At 33.5% G+C, this 18831-nt stretch overlaps 1 protein-coding gene across 2 annotated transcripts; it reads right to left on the reverse strand.

The window, feature by feature from the left end:
• Window positions 1-228: 228 nt before the first annotated feature.
• On the reverse strand, window positions 229-15187 carry LOC126825193 (serine/threonine-protein kinase Chk2). Of its 2 annotated transcripts, XM_050554691.2 has the most exons (17): window positions 14949-15187; window positions 14038-14162; window positions 13004-13082; window positions 12461-12526; window positions 9336-9426; window positions 8873-8981; window positions 8311-8364; window positions 8065-8129; window positions 7453-7552; window positions 6865-6903; window positions 6609-6656; window positions 6226-6389; window positions 5511-5626; window positions 5048-5133; window positions 4374-4454; window positions 4122-4145; window positions 229-3052 (listed from the first exon to the last, which is right to left on the reverse strand). In XM_050554691.2, exons 1-17 carry the CDS (start codon window positions 15154-15156, stop codon window positions 2951-2953), a joined length of 1557 nt encoding a protein of 518 aa, XP_050410648.1. In that variant the 5' UTR covers window positions 15157-15187; the 3' UTR covers window positions 229-2950. The 2 variants fall into 2 exon arrangements, with proteins under 2 accessions (XP_050410648.1, XP_050410649.1); XM_050554692.2 differs by lacking the exon at window positions 4122-4145.
• Window positions 15188-18831: the final 3644 nt, after the last annotated feature.

Raw genomic sequence — 18831 nt, forward strand, 5'->3', positions numbered from 1 at the left:
TTGCAAAAAATTGTTATTTTGTGTACCTGTTTCAATAAATTGTGAATAACAAATAATAAGAGGACAAAACTGTAAAATGGATGGGGCCAGGATCCAGTAAAGTAATGAAAGGTAGTTATGTGGTAGTAAAGATGGAAATTATGTCCTCTACAATATTTCACAATTGTATTGCTAAAAAATACATCCATCTTTGTATCAATTAGATTCTGTTTAAACTGTTTCTATATAGAAAATAATATTCTGTTTACATATAAAGCTTTATTTACAAAGTAAAACTGACTGACATATTTGACCTTATTTCAATTCTCTTTCAATCATATATCCTATTTTAAACCAGTCAACAATAAAAATTGATTATAAATAGACACATTTTTTCAATAAGTTTCACTATTTACATCTCTTTGTGTTTTATTTCTTTTACATACATAATACAGTAAAAAGCATAACATAATCACAGCCACATGTGAATGGGGAAGAATTTTGGAGGCTGGGGGATCCCACTTTCCTGAAAAGATTTCTTCCGGTAATTCTATGTATGTACTTACATGTATGGAAGCTTTATGTACACTCCATGAAACAGGCCCTAGTATTTTTCAATTACCAACGAATTTTGTCAACATAAAAGCCCCTTGTGCAAACCAATTTGTATAGTAACTCTTGTTAACTAGCAGATATAGAACCAAAAGGTTTCTAAATAATAATAAAATAAGTATACCGTGAATTGCAGTCATTGATTGACCCACTGAAAAAAAGATTTCAGTTGTTTTATATAAGTAAAGAATATAAATGACTATTCCATATCTAATATATTTACAAGTGACGAATCAGCTAATGGCTTCTATATATAAGTGATACAAAATAAAACATGCATAATATTTACAAATAAATTGTTGACTAAATTATAAATGCCATACTAATGCCATACTAGTACTGATAAAGTTCCGTTTAAAATTAATCTTAAAAACTGTTAGAACTACAAAAATATGGAATGATTAATCAACACAACTTACAGCATAATTCTAGATAAGGAGTCTTTTAATTAGTGTTTAGCGAAGATTGTCATTATGGTTATAAACAAGATTTTAGGTGTTTTTACAAGATACCGATTATGGCTAATTGATTTGCAAATCCCATTCACTGCAAACATTAGTCTATTTGGTTTCACATAACCATCATATTTACGACAACGATTTAACAACTCGATTATGCAAATCTTTCCAATAGCTCGCCTGCTGGATTGATGATTCGATTTCGGTGATGGCGTCCCCCATGTTAGTACATTTTCTTTTGAACTTCATGTTAAAATAGACACACTATGGACATTCCTAATATGAATAAGGTGGGAACAGTCAACTGATACAACTTTTGGCTTTTATTTTTGGTCGGCGTCTTCAAGAACAGAAAAAAATTTTTTTTCAGATTTTTCATCAATTCTTCAGTTTTCAGCTATCGTGTGAGGAAACTCATCGTATTTATGAGAACTGATTCGAATACCAACACCAAACCTACATGTACACAACAAGATAGGTAATCGAAACCGATTACTTTTCTCGTAAAAACACCTTAGAACTAACCTTGTACACAATTCTATGGATAACTACTGAATTTACTTAAAGTGATATTTCAACAATGAATTAATCGTCTTTATCAAGCAAATGATAAAGCTTGATTTGTTTGTCATATACTAAATAATATATAAAGCAGCTGATCTATCTTTTCATGGCATATTATACGCTAAAAAATAATCAAAACAAAGGAAAAATATTTATGATAGACAATCAGATTAAAAAGTGGCTGATCAAAAGATTGAACCCAACACTAGATGATGCTGGTTTGTTTATACCTTCTGCAGAGGGTGGTGATTGTTGCAAAATGTCTTTATAATACATCTTTTGTAGCTAGCAAGGGATTCAAAATCCTAGATGATGATCAATTGTTTTAAATGACATATGAACAAGAGAGAGAGAGAAATGGGGTTTAACGTCCACTCGACACAAACTATGTCATTTCGAGACTAACATATGGTTCAATTTTATTTCCATAATTTGCATGCGCGTAGGGGTCTTTAGCAGTGGGAGGACACCGGACGAGAAAAACCACAAGGTTGGACAGGCGACCCTACTCCTTGTCACGTACAACCGGGGATTCAAAACAATGCCAGTTGACTCAATGACAGACTTTATGACACAGCGCGCAGTGCTAACCATTCAGCCATCCAACCCCCCCTTATGAACAAGAGATAGTATAAATGGTATAATGACACAACAACCGGTTATAATTTAGTATACTGAATGATATTACTTCATATATACAATTGTATTTTTGGTACATTATGACAAGACTTTTAATTATCCTCACCCATGCTCTAAGTCTACATATAAAATTCAATGTATTCATTTATCAAATTGAACATAATATAATAATAAATTTATGGTCATTATAATATAATGAATTGATGGTCAGCTACTTTTATCACTCTGTATTACTCTTCTTAACATCTTATTCTTAGTTGTGTCCATGCACCAAGGGATCACAGAGGTAAATTGAGCTTTTTTGCATTTTTGTTCAAAATCAATAAAACTATACCAATTAAGTTTTTAAATTCTGCTATTCTGGAATTAATTACGATTAAAAATGAGACAAGCTCCATTCACAATGAGGCCATTGATGTTCTGCTGGACTGGTATAGTGGAAAGTTAAGTTACATCATTTTGTTCAGACCACTATATACTAATCAAGTTCTACTGTTCATACTCCTATATGTGTTAAACCCTGTTATTTACAGTTTGAGTGCCGAGGTACTTATTTTCAACCATTTCGTAACAGGAAACTTTTATGCACATCATTGTTGTTAAAATATCCAAAATAAACATTGATACGACTTTGAAACTGTATCGAAATGCCAATCTACACATTTATCCAACATAACCGTGAATATTGCATTAAATATTTATAAAGTAGGCGTGTCTGGTGGTGAAACTGTTTCGTCGGATTCACGGCGCATTTTACTTGGAGATTCTTCATTTATGTCTAATGCTCTCTTCTTACCAGGCTGAAAATATATTAAAATAATATCAAGAATTGTTTCTCTTATTGTTGAACATGGGCATATTTCTGGCAAGAGTAGTAAAGTTTGATATTTTTGTATTATAAGGGACAATTTTTGTCTGTTTCATAAAAGGAACATAAGGCAATAAATGCAGGCAATTTTTATGGCATTTATAAATAATAAACTGAAAATTTGAGCTCCTAAAATTAAGTAGTAATTATTGTTATCTAAAGATACAGAAAGACTTTTTGAAAGAAAAAAACCCCACGATTACTTGATAATGAACAAGCTATCACCTTGGATGCCATATTTGAATACAACAGTAGCTAATTATTATATAGTTCAAGACCAGTTTCACATAGTAAATTTATGTGTTGATAAAAATTCATTAAACTGTGAAGTGTTAATTATTGGACTTTTGACAGAATTTTATTAATCGGTTTCCAGCCTAAAACTTTTTATGAGGGCATTTAACTTTCCTGGGTCTGGGAGTCTTGATTTACAAATATTTTAGAAAATCATTAAATGTTATCTTGCTTTAAATTATTTTACTGAAATGTAACAAACAGTGGGTTTTATCTTCATAAATCTCCCATGAACCATGTCATAGTATTTAACAACATATAATGTTTCTCTTAACCAAAATTCTGAATCCATTTTTTATATCAATAATTCACTTGCATGAAGGGCTCTTTAGCTGTGGGAGGATACCAGACTACCTGGAGAAAACCCACGAGGATTGACATAGGCAACCCTACTCCTTGTCATGTATGAGTTGTGATTTGGCCTCCATTGCCTGGGAACTTTAAAATCTTTAGACTTCATTGTGATCATTAAAAAGCCTTGGGTAAAACAGACTTCATCAGTGTTCAATACTAACAACAATAACCATATTAAGTTATTTTAATAACCTGTGAGCGCCCTGATTTGTGTTAGAAATTTAACAAAGTGCAATTCTGTGCTGAAAGAATGCAACAATAAGTACAATACTTTAAGTATTTTTGGATAAAAAGAATTTGTGAAAAGTGAAAAATAAACATATTCATGAAATATTAATTCTATATCGTGTCACCTTTTTCGTTGGAGAACTTCCAATCTAGGAAATAAAATTGTTAAAATTTATTTTTTAATAAAAGTAACCGTACAAAAACGTCACGGTATGGTACAAAGAATGTTTAGTATAAAAAATCTTCTCTGAATGAGACATCATGCCAGTCACTTCACTAAATCACTGATTTATAAACTTGAATTTTTATTTTTAGATTCCCAGGGCCTGGATGTGTTAATATATATCACCTTCTTGAAACAATAAAAGTCAACTTACTACATGAGATAAACTCGGTGGTACCATGCCATCTGCTTGTGGGTACATCAATTTATTCGCTTTGGTCTTCATTTCATCATCCTGAAGATATAAAATTGATTAAAGTACTTCAATAAATAATTAGTACAAACAAATTCTACAAGCATCCTGATCACAGGTCGATCAGTTTTCTTATAGAATCTCAATAAAACGAGCGCAAACAGGAACTGACATCTAATAGGGTACTTTTCTGTATAAGTATATACAATGTTTCAAATAGATTACACAATTTGTAATGACAAGCAACACTAGTGCTACTACAATAGGGGATTAAGTTAGCTTCTACTTTGTGTTTCAACCACAAAATCACAACCAAATTCATGGCTAAGTTTGATATGATAGAGGGACAGGAATGGGTCCACAGTCTTGCCAAAATTGAACTGACATCCATTCTAACCTATTTTCTGGACCATGAGGAGATGCGCAGGGAAGCCTTGACTGGCCAAGATTGTGAACTCTAAAGATTTTGACCCTCAGGTGATAAGTGCTCTCTCTCATCTGTTTGCCCTTTACAACTGTATGGAAAAGACGGAGAATTTCTACTTGAATTCAGTGATTTTAGCCTCCATAAAGAATAAATTTCAGTGCCCATCTTTACAATTTTTTTTTTTTTTGATACTCAAATTAATAATTACCTTAAACCAGGGATGTTGTAGAGCGTCACCAATAGTTATACGTTTTTTAGGATCAACTGTCATCAATTTTTTTATCAAATCAATAGCTGAAATAAAGTACATGAACAGCATACAAAATAAGTTGGATTTTAGGCATTTCATGATTCTTTTATGTAATGGGCCTAGTTAAATTAAATTAATTTGGTGGTAAAGAGTCAGTTTGACACTTTGATGCAATTAGGAGTAACTCAAAGTAATTTGGTGGAAAAGGTATCGAGTCCGTTTTTTTTTATACTCTACTATATTCTAGTACAAAGAATATAAATCTATAAAGCAGGTACCAGTAATGTATTTGCACTCAAATGGAAAATGTTCTGATAACAAATAAAACATTTTTCTCTGATTCTATTAATCTCAAAATCCCAAATGGAAAATGTTGTGATATTAATCTCAAAATGAATTGTCTTATGAGAAGTTTCATTACCCTGTTCTGAGATATTATCCCAATATTTTTTAGGGAAACTGTAATGGCCACCCATAATCTGTTTAGGTAAATCAATATCTTTTATTTCATCAGAAAATGGTGGATATCCAGAGAGACTGAAATATATATTACATAAAATATATATCAATAAAATATGAATGTCTCCACGAAAACATTAAAGAAGAGGGCACTTATTAGCAATCATTTTATAAAATGTCTGGAAATGAAATGGGGTTTAACATCTTACTTTTCTGCACCGACATACAGTCAGTGCTATGAGGGAACTTTTGTCTGTTCAGCAGCACTACAGCCTACTTTCATTTTGAATTTCAACTGTCAAGGGTTCTTTTACATGCACGCAGGACCTTGGTTTTACGTCCCATCCGAAAGACTGGACACTGTCCTTGCTAGGCCCTGCACCACTGACAAGGGTAGATCTAAAGACATGTTAAGGAAAAGCACATTCTGGAACTGCCCTTGATAGATAGCAAGTCAAATATATCGATAAACAAAGCCTTTCAAAACAATTCACAGGTTTTGATTGTAAGGATGACATGTTATACAGAAATGTCTTTAGATCAAGAGCATTTTAATAATACTGATTAATTTAGACTCATGTTTTTATTTTGCTGACAGTTATACAACAGTACAATCTGACAACTGTAATTTTATGTCTAATAAACCAGGTCTGACCTACTATCAATGAAGTATTTACCAGATAAATAAAATAACACCTAAACTCCAGCAATCTATAGCTTTAGTGTAGGTTCCACTGCCAGCAGTCACCAAAATTTCTGGAGCTAAATAAGTTGGTGTTCCACAAAATGTCTTCATTAAAGTTCCACCATCAACAAACTTAGACAAACCAAAATCTGTCACCTAAAAATTCAATTGGAATGAATGAAATTGGGTTTAACGTTCAATTTTATTTCAATAATTTGAGGTAAATAGTATTCCATTTCCTATTCAAAACTTTCTGATATTGACAGAAACACAGTTTCAAACAACCGTCTTTACTAAATTAAATACAGCAACTGCCTTGAACTGAGTATGGACACAAACTTACTGATACTCAACCAGAAATTATAATACACTTACTTTGATTAAAGTTTCGTTATTTTCTCCACTCAGAAGAATATTTTCTGGCTGTGGAAAAACAGTACAATAAAAACTTATATAAGCTAGATGTCATCAATTTGACATTTACATCAATTCTGTGTTGATGCAATAATATATATTTGTCAAAAACGTAATGACATAATTCAAATAAGATTTATACAAGACAAAAACAAAACGTTTCTATGTTTAAAGGGTAGTTTTAAAAAAAAAAATAATAAAAATATATAAATCTTACTTTTAAGTCTCTGTGTGTGATTCCTTGATCATGTAAATACTGAAATAAGAAAATGGTGTAAAGTATAATTCACCTTATGATTAACTATCTGTGTCGATTTTTACTTTAATGCATATATTTGTCTTTGCTTTTTATTTACATTCATCATTATCATCATTATATTAAATAGTTCCTTTTATCCCCATCATCATAAGAATACTATAGTTATGTAGTTGCTTGTGTATGTAATCTGATTAAAACACAGATCCTATTTCGTTTCATTTTTAATAATTCAAAATTTTGTTTTACTTGTCTTTACTACACTGGGATCTAGAAGAGTTGTTATTTAACCTGCGTTCTGGATGATGTGAGGGATTAGCAAATAAAACGGAACTGTGGGTAACCCACTAGAAACATCAACACTGATTGGTTAATCAAATGACTGACGTGATAAGGTAAAAAGTCGATTGTATGACAACTGATGCGACCTTCCCCTACAACCGGTCGGATCTTTATGTAGTAGAGGCCATCGAAACTATAAAAAAAATGAAACGAAATATAGATCTTTATTTTAATCAAGATTGTTGTATATGAGAAGAGTAGCTTTACCTTGATAGCCACAACCATCTGATAAAATAATAATTTAGCTACAGGTTCACTGAACTGACTAACACTGACAACACGATCAAATAATTCACCTCCTTCAACACTGTAAAATAATATAATTATACATCTCTAATCATTGAAATCTGTATATGAATATGCCTTATGTACATAAACATATAACATATATTTTTAAGGGTGCAGCTTTTTCATTGACGTAAGAGTTAAAATCCTAGTTGAAATGATGAGGCTGCATCCTTAAAGATATTTTAGTTTAAATATTAATAAATTAAGAGCCTAGATCTCTAACATTTAAATTTGTTAAAACACATTATTTTTAAGCTATCAAATAAATATTAGATTTGTTAATTGGACATTTTAAATTACAAACAATGATTGGCAAAATAATCCAAATAGGATCTCATGTATGAAATATTATATTATACAGGATTATGGAGTCCTTGTTAAACATTTATTGCATTACGGAACAATCAAAGTTTAAAAGAAGGACTTCCTGTTTCTGGTATGAGACACAGAAAGAGTTGTTGATAATGTTCTTTAAGCTACTAACTATCCCATACATAGACAGGAAGTATAAATGATATATATTTAACTTACAGCTCTAATACTATATACAATACATCTGGCGTATCTATAACATCTTCTATTCGTATAATACATGGCTGGAACAAAATAAAATGTTAATTGGGCGTAAGTACAGTGTAGCATATAGATTGGGGTACATGGTATCGAAATATATGAGGTCTTATTAATCTTTTATCTTTGTTTTTTGCCAAAAATATATCTATGCAAAACAAAAATTCAATCATATAAATAAAATCTGATTACCCATAGTATACTTACATGTTTTAATGCCTTAAGAATCTTGACTTCTGTCATTACTTGGGATGCTAAACTCTGAAAAATACAGTTTATATCTATATAAATTGTTCACTTTTACAGTACTAGACCTTTTGTAGAAAACATTCATAATTGTTCATAATAAGAAGAGCATTAATGGGAACTATTTCTCAAAACAGGTTCCACTATTGGAATTCATCTAATAATATGAATTAAAATACAGATGTGACATCATCCATTGATGATGGCTTATCATTATATCATTATATCAAATAATGGTACAGACAATGTTCCAAGCATATATCATATATACTAGTTGAAATTTTGGACCCGCATGACATATTTCATTGCAAAGCATGTGCGAGTGTCTGTATTTGAAGCTGTTTAATGGTCTCGAGATTAAGACATTGTGTAATATATTGAAACAACACTTGGAACTAATGTCTCTCATGTTGTTTCAATATATTACTTAATGTCTTGCTCTCACCCATTAAACCACACATTACAACTGAAAAGTTCTGAATAAAATCCTTTTTAACTACTATAACAAAATTAATTTACTTACAATTTGTGAATTTCCTCCCACTGAAAACTTCTTTTTCGAGATAATTTTACAGGCATATTTTTCACACGAACCTTTTGTAAATGCCAACCTGACTTCTCCACAAGCACCTCTATAAATAAAATCAAAGTAGGAGTAGCCACAGAAACCTTCTAGTGCTATCTACCAGCTAATATAAATCTGATAGATTTCTCAAGGATTGCACCTCTGCGTATACATGAAGTCACTATTAAAACCTTATCCTTCCAATCTTGTATCTATAAAAATCATAAGTAACTCATTTCTATCAATAAAGGACAAATAGTATTTAACCCATACTTAATATTCAAAGTAAATGAACACCTAAAGGAACACTTTTCAAGTCCTTACTAAAATGGGGACAACGTTCAATTTAGTCTTGTACTGCACCCTTTATAACATGTACTATTATATATAGATTTTACATTATAAAACTGTTGGTTCGTACCTGCCTAAAACTTTAGTTAGTGTATATTTATCTGTTAGCTCTGAAGGTAAATCTTTATCCTCATTACAGTCTAAATCCATAAAAACATAAGCTGAAAAATAATAATATAAAATATCAATTAAACTTAAAATTATCTACTTGTAATTAGAAAATCTGTGAGAGTGGAAAAAAGAACTAGAAGACTGCTTGCAAGAGAAATTTTAAAAACCTGCATATTAATTCAAAATTTTATCTGAACCAGCGGCTGCCAGGCAGGATACGCCCACATTTTGCAAGAGATGGATAGAGAACAAGCTAAAAACAAACAGGATTTTTTGTACAATCAGGGGCAATAATCCAGAAAGTTATGGTCTGAAATGCACAAATATCAAAAGGGACTGAGATCTTTGGGATATAAAGATATGTTTTAAGTTTCATCAAAATCGGATAAAAATTGTGACCTCTAGAGGGTCCACAACCTTCGTATTGCATACTTTTACACAATTTTCGTATAAAGAGCGGCCATTTTCTCGGGCAGTTTCATTTCGATTTTCCCGAAATTTAAATCCAACCTTCATTATGGTGGTATGGTGATATATTTAAACGGTTTTTAAAATCCAAACTCAATCAAAATTATGGTATAACGGTGATATATTCAAATGTTTTTTTAAATCGAATAATAGTTGTGACCTTGACTAGAGGGATCACAAGCTAAAAACGTGATTTTTCGTACAATCAAGGGCCATAATTCAGGAAGTTATGATCCGATATGCGCGAATATCGAAAGGAACCAATATCTTTGGGTTATTAAGATGTATTTCAAGTTTCATCAAAATCAGATCAAAATTGTGACCTCTAGCGGGTTTACAACATTAATATACCATATTTTTACGCTGTTTGAGTACAAGGGGCGGCCATTTTGTCTGTCAGTTTTGGTCCGATTTTTACGAAATTCGAACTCAACCATCCTTAGGGTGTAACGGTGATATATTCAAGCGTATTTTTAAATCGGATAAAAATTATGACCTCTATAGGTTCCACAAGCTAAAAACAAGATTTTTCGTACAATCAGGGGCCATAATTCAGAAAGTTACATTCCGATATGCGCCAATATCGAAAGGAACCAAGATCTTTGGATTATAAACTTACATTTCAAATATCAACAAAATCAGATAAAAATTGTGACCTCTATAGGGGTCCACAAGCTAAAAACGTGATTTTTCGTACAATCAGGGGCCATAATCCATGAAGTTCCGATACATGCCAATATCGAAAGGAACCAAGATCTTAGGGAGATAAACATATATTTCAAGTTTCATTGAAATCGGATAAAAATTGTGACCTGTAGAGTGTCCACAAACAATTGTGGACGGACAGACATCCGGACGGAAAGGGGCGACGACAATATACGTCCACATAAAAATGTGGGCGTATAAAAACACATTATGCTAGATCTATAACATTTTAAGCATTAATGAACTGCATTATGCTAGGTTCTCACCATCATGATTTGCGCTACGATAAAAATTGTGGTTTTAATTGTGGTGATCCTATCAGGTCTTACCATATATTGAGGTCAGTCGTATCAATCGTGTTGATTGTACCGAAACATATCCGAATGTATCTGTACATAGCAGATCGTGGATCCAATATGGACAATCCTATCATAACTCATTGCACGAGAGTGGAAACCTGGCATTAAGAAAATACTATGCTTGTGAAAGTTACTAATTCATTCAAAATGCTTTTCCTAACATTACCAATATAAACTTTTTAAATGCATTCAAAGGCATTTAGTAAATGAATGGGAAATACATATAGGAGACAGTTCTATGGAATACAATTACTGAACGAGACATGTCATTGTATTCAATAGAATTGTGTCCTGTGTAGGCTATAAATGCCTTAATTTAGTTAATCCTAGAGACTATACTCTATTGTTATATACTGAGCGCCATGGAAAACGCATCAGTTTTTTTCCCCAAATATTTTATTACTAGGTGGTTTTGTATGTATAATATTATGCAATACTATGAACTATTGTTTCACACAATGCTCCCAAACGCAAAAAATATCGGCCCGTGTGCACAAAAAAAAAATTGCACGAGATGCACGTGAAAAACCCAATATTCACGTGCAGCATTGTGTGTGAGCCCTTTAAAAGCATGTTTTCAACTTAATGTGCAGTACATGAACTGTGAACCGTCAATCTGTCGTAATTTGTTGTTGGACGTGTGAAGGAATCGAGCTAGAGATCCCGAGACTTACTGAAAATTCAACGGAATGAAGCCATGGGAATGTCCAGGGCTGGCATGTCTACACATGCTATTGCCAGACACTTCAATGGTCATCAGTCCACTATTGTAAGGTTGGTGGAACGTGTTCGAGTTACTGGATCAATGCGTGACCGTCAACGTCCTGGTCCACAACGCGTTACAACCCAGGCTCAAGACCGCTACATCCGGGTCACTCATCTGCGTGGCAGATTCCGCCCAGCGACTCGAACAGGTGCAGCAGTCGTCAGAAGACAAGGACCAATAAGTGTCAACACCGTAAGACGTCGTCTAAGAGAAGTAGGACTCTGTGCACGAAGACCTTATGTTGGAGCTATCCTCAGGGATCATCACCGTCAGTGGCGTTTGATATGGGCTCAAGGACACCAGACATATAGAAGAGTAGACTGGCAAAGTGTGCTCTTCAGTGATGAGAGTCGCTTTAATCTTTATCACGCTGATGGCCGTCAACGTGTGTGGAGACATCTTGGGGACTGCTGCGTCTTCGAAACGAATCGATGGGGTGGGGGAAGTGTAATGGTGTGGAGAGGCTTCACATTTCATCACCGGACCGCCCTACACATTTGCAGGGGTCGCGTTAATGCTGTAGCCTACCTTGATGATGGCCCGTGGAGGACACACGTGCTACTGACATCTGTGTCGTACTTTTGGTTTTGACCCCTCTGACTTTGTACCCTTGATTACGGATTAAACATCCATAAGTATACAAATGTGTTGTTACTGATGTGTTCCCATTTGAATATTGTTCACAATAAGAAGCAAAATAAATAAGATATGTTTACAGGATCATTTTGTTATACGAAAAACTAAGTGATGCGTTTTCCATGGCGCTCAGTATAAATTAATCCACACCTTTATTTTTTTTCATGGCCAGTGCTATTTCATCATTATTACTCAATACTTGTTTATTACCTTTACCTACAGAAAAAAAAATATGATTACACAATATTTAAAGATACATTCCCACAAAAGTATTTATCAGGTAGTTTTTCCCACAAAGTAGAGCCATTTTGGTATATATGGAAAGTAGAGACCCCCAATTTAGCCACCAAAATAAGCAAATGACAATTCAAAAGTTCAAGTGTGCTCTAGTTACTTGGACGAGACAAAAAGGTATGCACGTAAATAAACCTATGGTAGTAGGAATTCAATATAAGAGTGGGACATAGTGCTGCTGTCTGGGCAAAATTTACCTTATTGCACACTGCATGGCATATGCCTGTCTTCATTAGCCCAGTCGGAGCAGAACAGTAGGACGTTAAACCCCATTTCATTTCATCTCAAGGGTGCTCAATTTTATGATCCTTAATCTAAACTAGAACTATTTCTTTTCGCAAATGCACATTTTCATGTATTTATTTCTATTTCTATCTTCAAAACAGGAAAACATCATACCAACTTTTTCGCCATTAACAAATGTACCATTACTACTGGTATCTTCTATAAATACATGAACTCCTGATGTTGTTCTTTGCTGGTAAGTAAAAAATACAAAAACAAGGAACAGTTTTAATATCTAAAAATATACTGGTAACTGGTATTCAAGTTCCAGGGGGAGGGGGGGGGGAGTAAAATCACAACAGAATTGCAGTTATATTCCCACCATTTTCAAGCGATAGGACACAGTGATCATAATACAATTTGCAGTCCAATCAAATTAATAACAATGGAGTGTATCATTTCTTCTAGATATTTGAATATATATATATATATACATGTAATATAGTAAGCAATCTTGGCTTAAATCACTTCAAGTGCAAAATTGTTTCTATTTCCTATTTGTATTCACGGGGAATTATTGTGAGTTCAGGATTTCCGAATCCTTTTAGTTATGTTGTGCTTAGTTAAGACAGGTTTTACTGAAAGTCTTGCCAGATCTAGTGATTAAACATACATTATGCAAGAGCAAAATCTGATTATTGCAAGTCTTAATTTAGGCTTCAGATGTTATAGAGATTATAAATTAGATCTTTATTTAAACAACAAGCCCAAAATCAACTCTGTAGACCCACGGATGGCTCGGCTACAGCTCGGATTTAAATAGGATTTCACTTATTAATTAATTCAAATAAGGCGCATCCTGATGAGAATACGTCAGTTAGATCGAGGCAAAATGATAGAGTGTACTTGGCAAGGCCGCTGTAGAGTGTTTCCGCATGCCATTGAAAACTTTACTTGATAATCGAGATATGTAGGTGGAGTTAACGCCTGTTAATCAAACGATCGGCCAAGGTGATGGCACATTTCACTACCATTTCTAGTCAAATATTTCAACGATGATAACTATGTTCAGAATAAAGTAATTTGACTGAAATTTTCAATATATTCTTCTTTCATCATCTACTTTTGAACTCACTGTTATAGCAAGAATGGTCAATTCTCTATAAAAATCTTCCATAATGTATCTTTAACTATGCAATTAAACTTACCCTAATTAGTTTAAAATGAACTTTACTGTAGGCTTGAAAACATTGATTTTTCTTGGCAGCATTTCCATTAAATATAATATCACAGTTATCTCCCCTGCCAAATGTATATTCATCTTTTTCTAAATCTGCAATAACAGAATAATTTTAAACAAAAGAATTATGCTATGTTTGGTTTATGCTAAGTAAAAGTTTAATATTGCACAGTGCATATACAGGGGCATGTATGTAGAATTTTTAAAGCTTGAACATGCCAGAATAATAGTCAAGAATTTATAAATGCACAATCTGCAGTAGGCCTACCAATAGCCTACTTTTACCAAACTAAAACATATAAAATTATCCAAATATTATTAAAATTAATCAACAGACGGTCATAACTTATATATAAGAACTGGTGGATTTGAAAAATTTTTGGCTCAAAATGTTTATTAATCAAGAGTTATACACAGTATTGGTGCTATGGTCTTTCAACTCAGTAATTTAGCCATATACTTTGCTTCGTGCTTGCATTGAATGTTGGGGAATAAGAGTTTATTTACAAGTCCATAACTGTCACTAACAAGTCATTTGGTACATGCACATAGCTAGGCCTTGTTGATGTATTTATGTCAATATCGAATAATATATATCATTATTACTCCCCCTACTTGATCAGGTCATGACGACTCCCCACCCCACCGACCATTAAACAACCGACATCCTCCAATCAAAACATTGCTGAGGAAGCCATTTTCTTCAGAAACTATTTCATTCAAATACAGACATATTTCGCAACGACAATAAGTATGTCAATTAAAATTAGTAGGTTAAAGTTTTGGACAAGCCTGGACATGTCGAAGGCCCATTGATACATCGGACGAACTGTCACATCAATTCATTAATCAAGTTCGGTTCGTCAAAGAGTTGCATACCGAATGTCATAAAACTGGAACCAAGGGGGAATAGTCTCCCCCATGCGTTACTATCGACATCCTCCTCGCTTAGGTCTCCATCGACTAGGTCTTGTGTAGGTAGAGTCTCCATGCTGCTTATCTGCGAACCACTATTACCTAAAGGTATACTATTGCACACTGTTAAATCGCCTAGGTTAATGAGCTTATCGCAAACACCGGTGCTCATGTCGAGATAACAAGAGGTTTCTACGCATGCGTTTCGTTCACGAGCCATGTGATCTTCAAAATACAGCCGCAGTTTATGAATCCTTGATCAGTGACTGATAAAAGGACACGCGTTATCATACCCCCCACTGCACTGTTGTCATATCATTCAGTTCCCTTCAGATGAAAAAGTCCTATGGAAAAAGTTTATTTTCCTATAGAATTTTGTTGGATTCTATTGAATACAGGAAAAAGAATGCATTCTGTAGATTTTTTCGCGACTATTAATATTATTAAAAGTATTATAGAATCGCTACCGATAGTTGAGTTGGTTCCGAGTGCAATTTCCTACAGAATTCTATAGACTAGGCCTACTCCAAGAAATTACTACCCCCCCCCAAAAAAAAAAAAACAAAACAAAAAAAACCCAAAAAACAACATAGATTCACAGATCCATCATCGCAATCGTGCAGAACAGTAGGACTCCGAACCACATTTTCATTTCCGTAATAGGCCTACTAATAGGCTATATTTCAGCTGAACTATGTCTGTTCTAAGTATCCCATCCTCACTTCTTTAAATATATAAAAGATCTAGATCTGTATGCTTTATATGTATAATAAAATTGAAAAACTTAGATTTAGTGAGTTGATTTTTATTCTATCCAATACAAGTAGACTACCGATATTCATTGAATTAACTCGAAGTTCATTAGTAGCCTATTGCGCATAGAATAAATTGAAAACAATAAATTTGAAATACAGTAGGGTCTACTTACAAATTGTGTTTCCATAATGTAAGGCTAGAATCAGTAAAATTATTAGAAAATGTCTGAATCACATCTTGACAGCTTAATATCTGTCTCGAATATAAGTAGAAATATTATAAAGTGAAGAACACATGTATTATGACGTCACAATTATAATTATAGACTTCTTGCAAAGTAGACCTAGAAAAATATTAATGTTGAGTATGTTTTGGGTTGGGTTTTTTTTTTGTTAACAAGGATCGCTGCACTTTTGTGATCCTGAAATCATTAACACTCGATATGTTTTAGGGGTTATTTGGTCAAGGACGTACAGTGTCTAGTCGTTCGGATGGCACAAAAATGCAAGGTCCCGTGTACACATCGGCGTGTACGTAAAAGAACCCTTGATAGTTGGAATTCGAAATAAGAGCAGGCCGTGGCGCCGCTGTCCGGTCAAATTTCAATTACAGCACATTGCATGCAGTGCTGGATTAACCATAAGGCAAATAAGGCACGTGCCTTAGGGCCAGCCAAAAATCCAGGCCACAAAATAATAAAGTAAAACGTTTTTGATAATATTATCAGGTGGTGACAAAAATGCTTGCCTTTATTTTTATGTAAATAAATTGCATCCTTCTTCGTCTACGCGTTTGTTCTTAAAAGCTTTCCATACTCTGGCAAAGGGTTGACATGATGTTTCGTCCCTTTACACACGTGATGTTTGTTTACATTTGTTGTGCGGGAAGGAATCCGTAAGTAATTTCATATTTTTTAAAAATTTTCATTGATTTCGCAATTGACATTAGATGTAGCCTATTTCACGTAGGTCTAATTATAAACATGCATAGACCAACATAACGAGTGAAACATTGTCGAAAACAAGCTGATATGACTAGGGAAGCCAAGGTGAAAATTCCGATGGCGGTTCTGTGAAAAGATAATCCTCAGCCTGGTCAGCCGTTCGTAAATCTCTAGTCAGCAGTAGAAGTGTGGGTAATATTTCCAGTGTTAAATACTCTGTTATGATTAATGATTATGAACAGTGATTATGTTGAGTGTCAGAGCCCAACATATCTGTATTTTCAGGCCACCTATCAAAATGTGCCTTAAGGCCAGCAGAGCCTTAATCCGGCACTGATTGCATGGCTTAAGCCCATCTTCATTATCCCAGTCGAAAAGCGGGACGTTAAACTGACTCCATTTCATGTCATTTCTTTGCAAATTTCAGATACTTATCTAGACGGGAAAATTGCATAAAATGATAAATAAAACATCAAAACACAATGTTCTGGGTTTTTTTTTAAATATACGCATAGCTTGGAATTGTTACAGCTGTACATATTTTTTTAAAAGATGAATCATGTAAGATATAGGAAAAGAGCTGGTCGTTCTTGCTATAATAGTTCTAAAAATAGACAATGGGCGGAGCAAGTTAATCTCAAACGTGACCCCAAATAAATTGCAAAAGAAACCAATCTAGTTTGGTTAAAGCATATACTTATATCTGACAACATCATACTCAAATTCGCAGAAGACTGCGAAGGCGAAGTGACTTAATTTACATAATTCAATGACTTATGGCGGTCTCCAGGTGTGATATATATCTCGTAACCAGTGCGTTTCATTGGTGGGACAATAAATAGATTTTTATTAAAATTTTACAATACAAAGTGGTAATAGAGACGAAATGTTCCGAAAATAACAAATTTGACCAAATCAATGTTAAAAAAATTATTTTGGTTTTTTGAAAGAAACAGGTTTTAAATCATATCGTGAATTCTTATTTGTAAATCATTTAATATTTTTAACAAAATATTACCTATACAAATCGAAAATATTAGACCCACAATTATTAATATCGAAACTACGTGAAAAGTAAACAACAGATAGAAAATGAATTAAACGAAACCTTAATATATAAATGGGATTATACAATATGATTATTATTATGCATACCTCTAGTATTCCTTTCATACCTCTATAGCTATCTTTGTGTTTTGTTTTGTTTATGTTTTTTTGTTTGGTTTTTTTTTTTTGCTTTTAGTCTTTTTTGTGTTTCTGTTTGTTCTACTAAATGGATTATAAAAATATAGTATAACAGGTAGCTTTCAATAATGAATCAATGTTTTGTATGTTTGTTGTTTTGAAATTTTAATGAGATTACAAGATATTGAGTCAACTGGCGGGGTTTCGATTCCCCGGTTGTACGTGACAAGGAGTAGGGTCGCCTGTCCAACCTCGTGGGTTTTCTCCGGGTCCTCCGGTTTCCTCTCACAGCTAAAGACCCCCACGCGCAAGCGAATTATTGAAATAAAATTAAACCATGTGTTAGTCCCGAAATGACCTAGTTTGTGTCGAGTGGACGTTAAACCACATTTCTCTCTCTCTCTCTCTCTCTGAAATGAAATGGAGTTTAACGCCGTACTATTCTGCTTCGAAATGGGCTACTGAAGACGTGCATACGCCATACAGTGTGCTATGAGGCGTATTTTTACTGATAATTAAAGTAGCTACGTATCCAACTCAGTATCATCCAAAGTCTTGGACACTGAAAACACAGATCATTTTGTCAATTTAAATCAACATTGATGTTGTAATCTTACCCGGAAAAGATGGACTTCTGATATACAACATTTAAAGTTGCAATTTCATATTTTTAAGTTATATTTTTAAAATTTATTAAAATAAAGCCTTAAAATAGATGGTATCTATAAACAGTCCTACCTTGTTAAAGAATAATCCTATTAATCCTATAATTCACTATTGCCAGTTGAGAAATTGGCAAAAATATCATTTTCATCTTCAAATTCCAACGTTTGAAGATAACTAGGCCTACTCCATGGTGGAGAATAGAAAACAAGGGAGGTAATTGTGTTATTATTTCCGGTGTAAATGAGTTTTAAGCGTGAGAATGACACCTATGATCGTATAATAGTGAGTTGACAACCT

The sequence above is a fragment of the Patella vulgata genome, chromosome 6 (genome assembly GCF_932274485.2).
Source record: "Patella vulgata chromosome 6, xgPatVulg1.2, whole genome shotgun sequence".
NCBI lineage: Eukaryota > Metazoa > Mollusca > Gastropoda > Patellidae > Patella > Patella vulgata.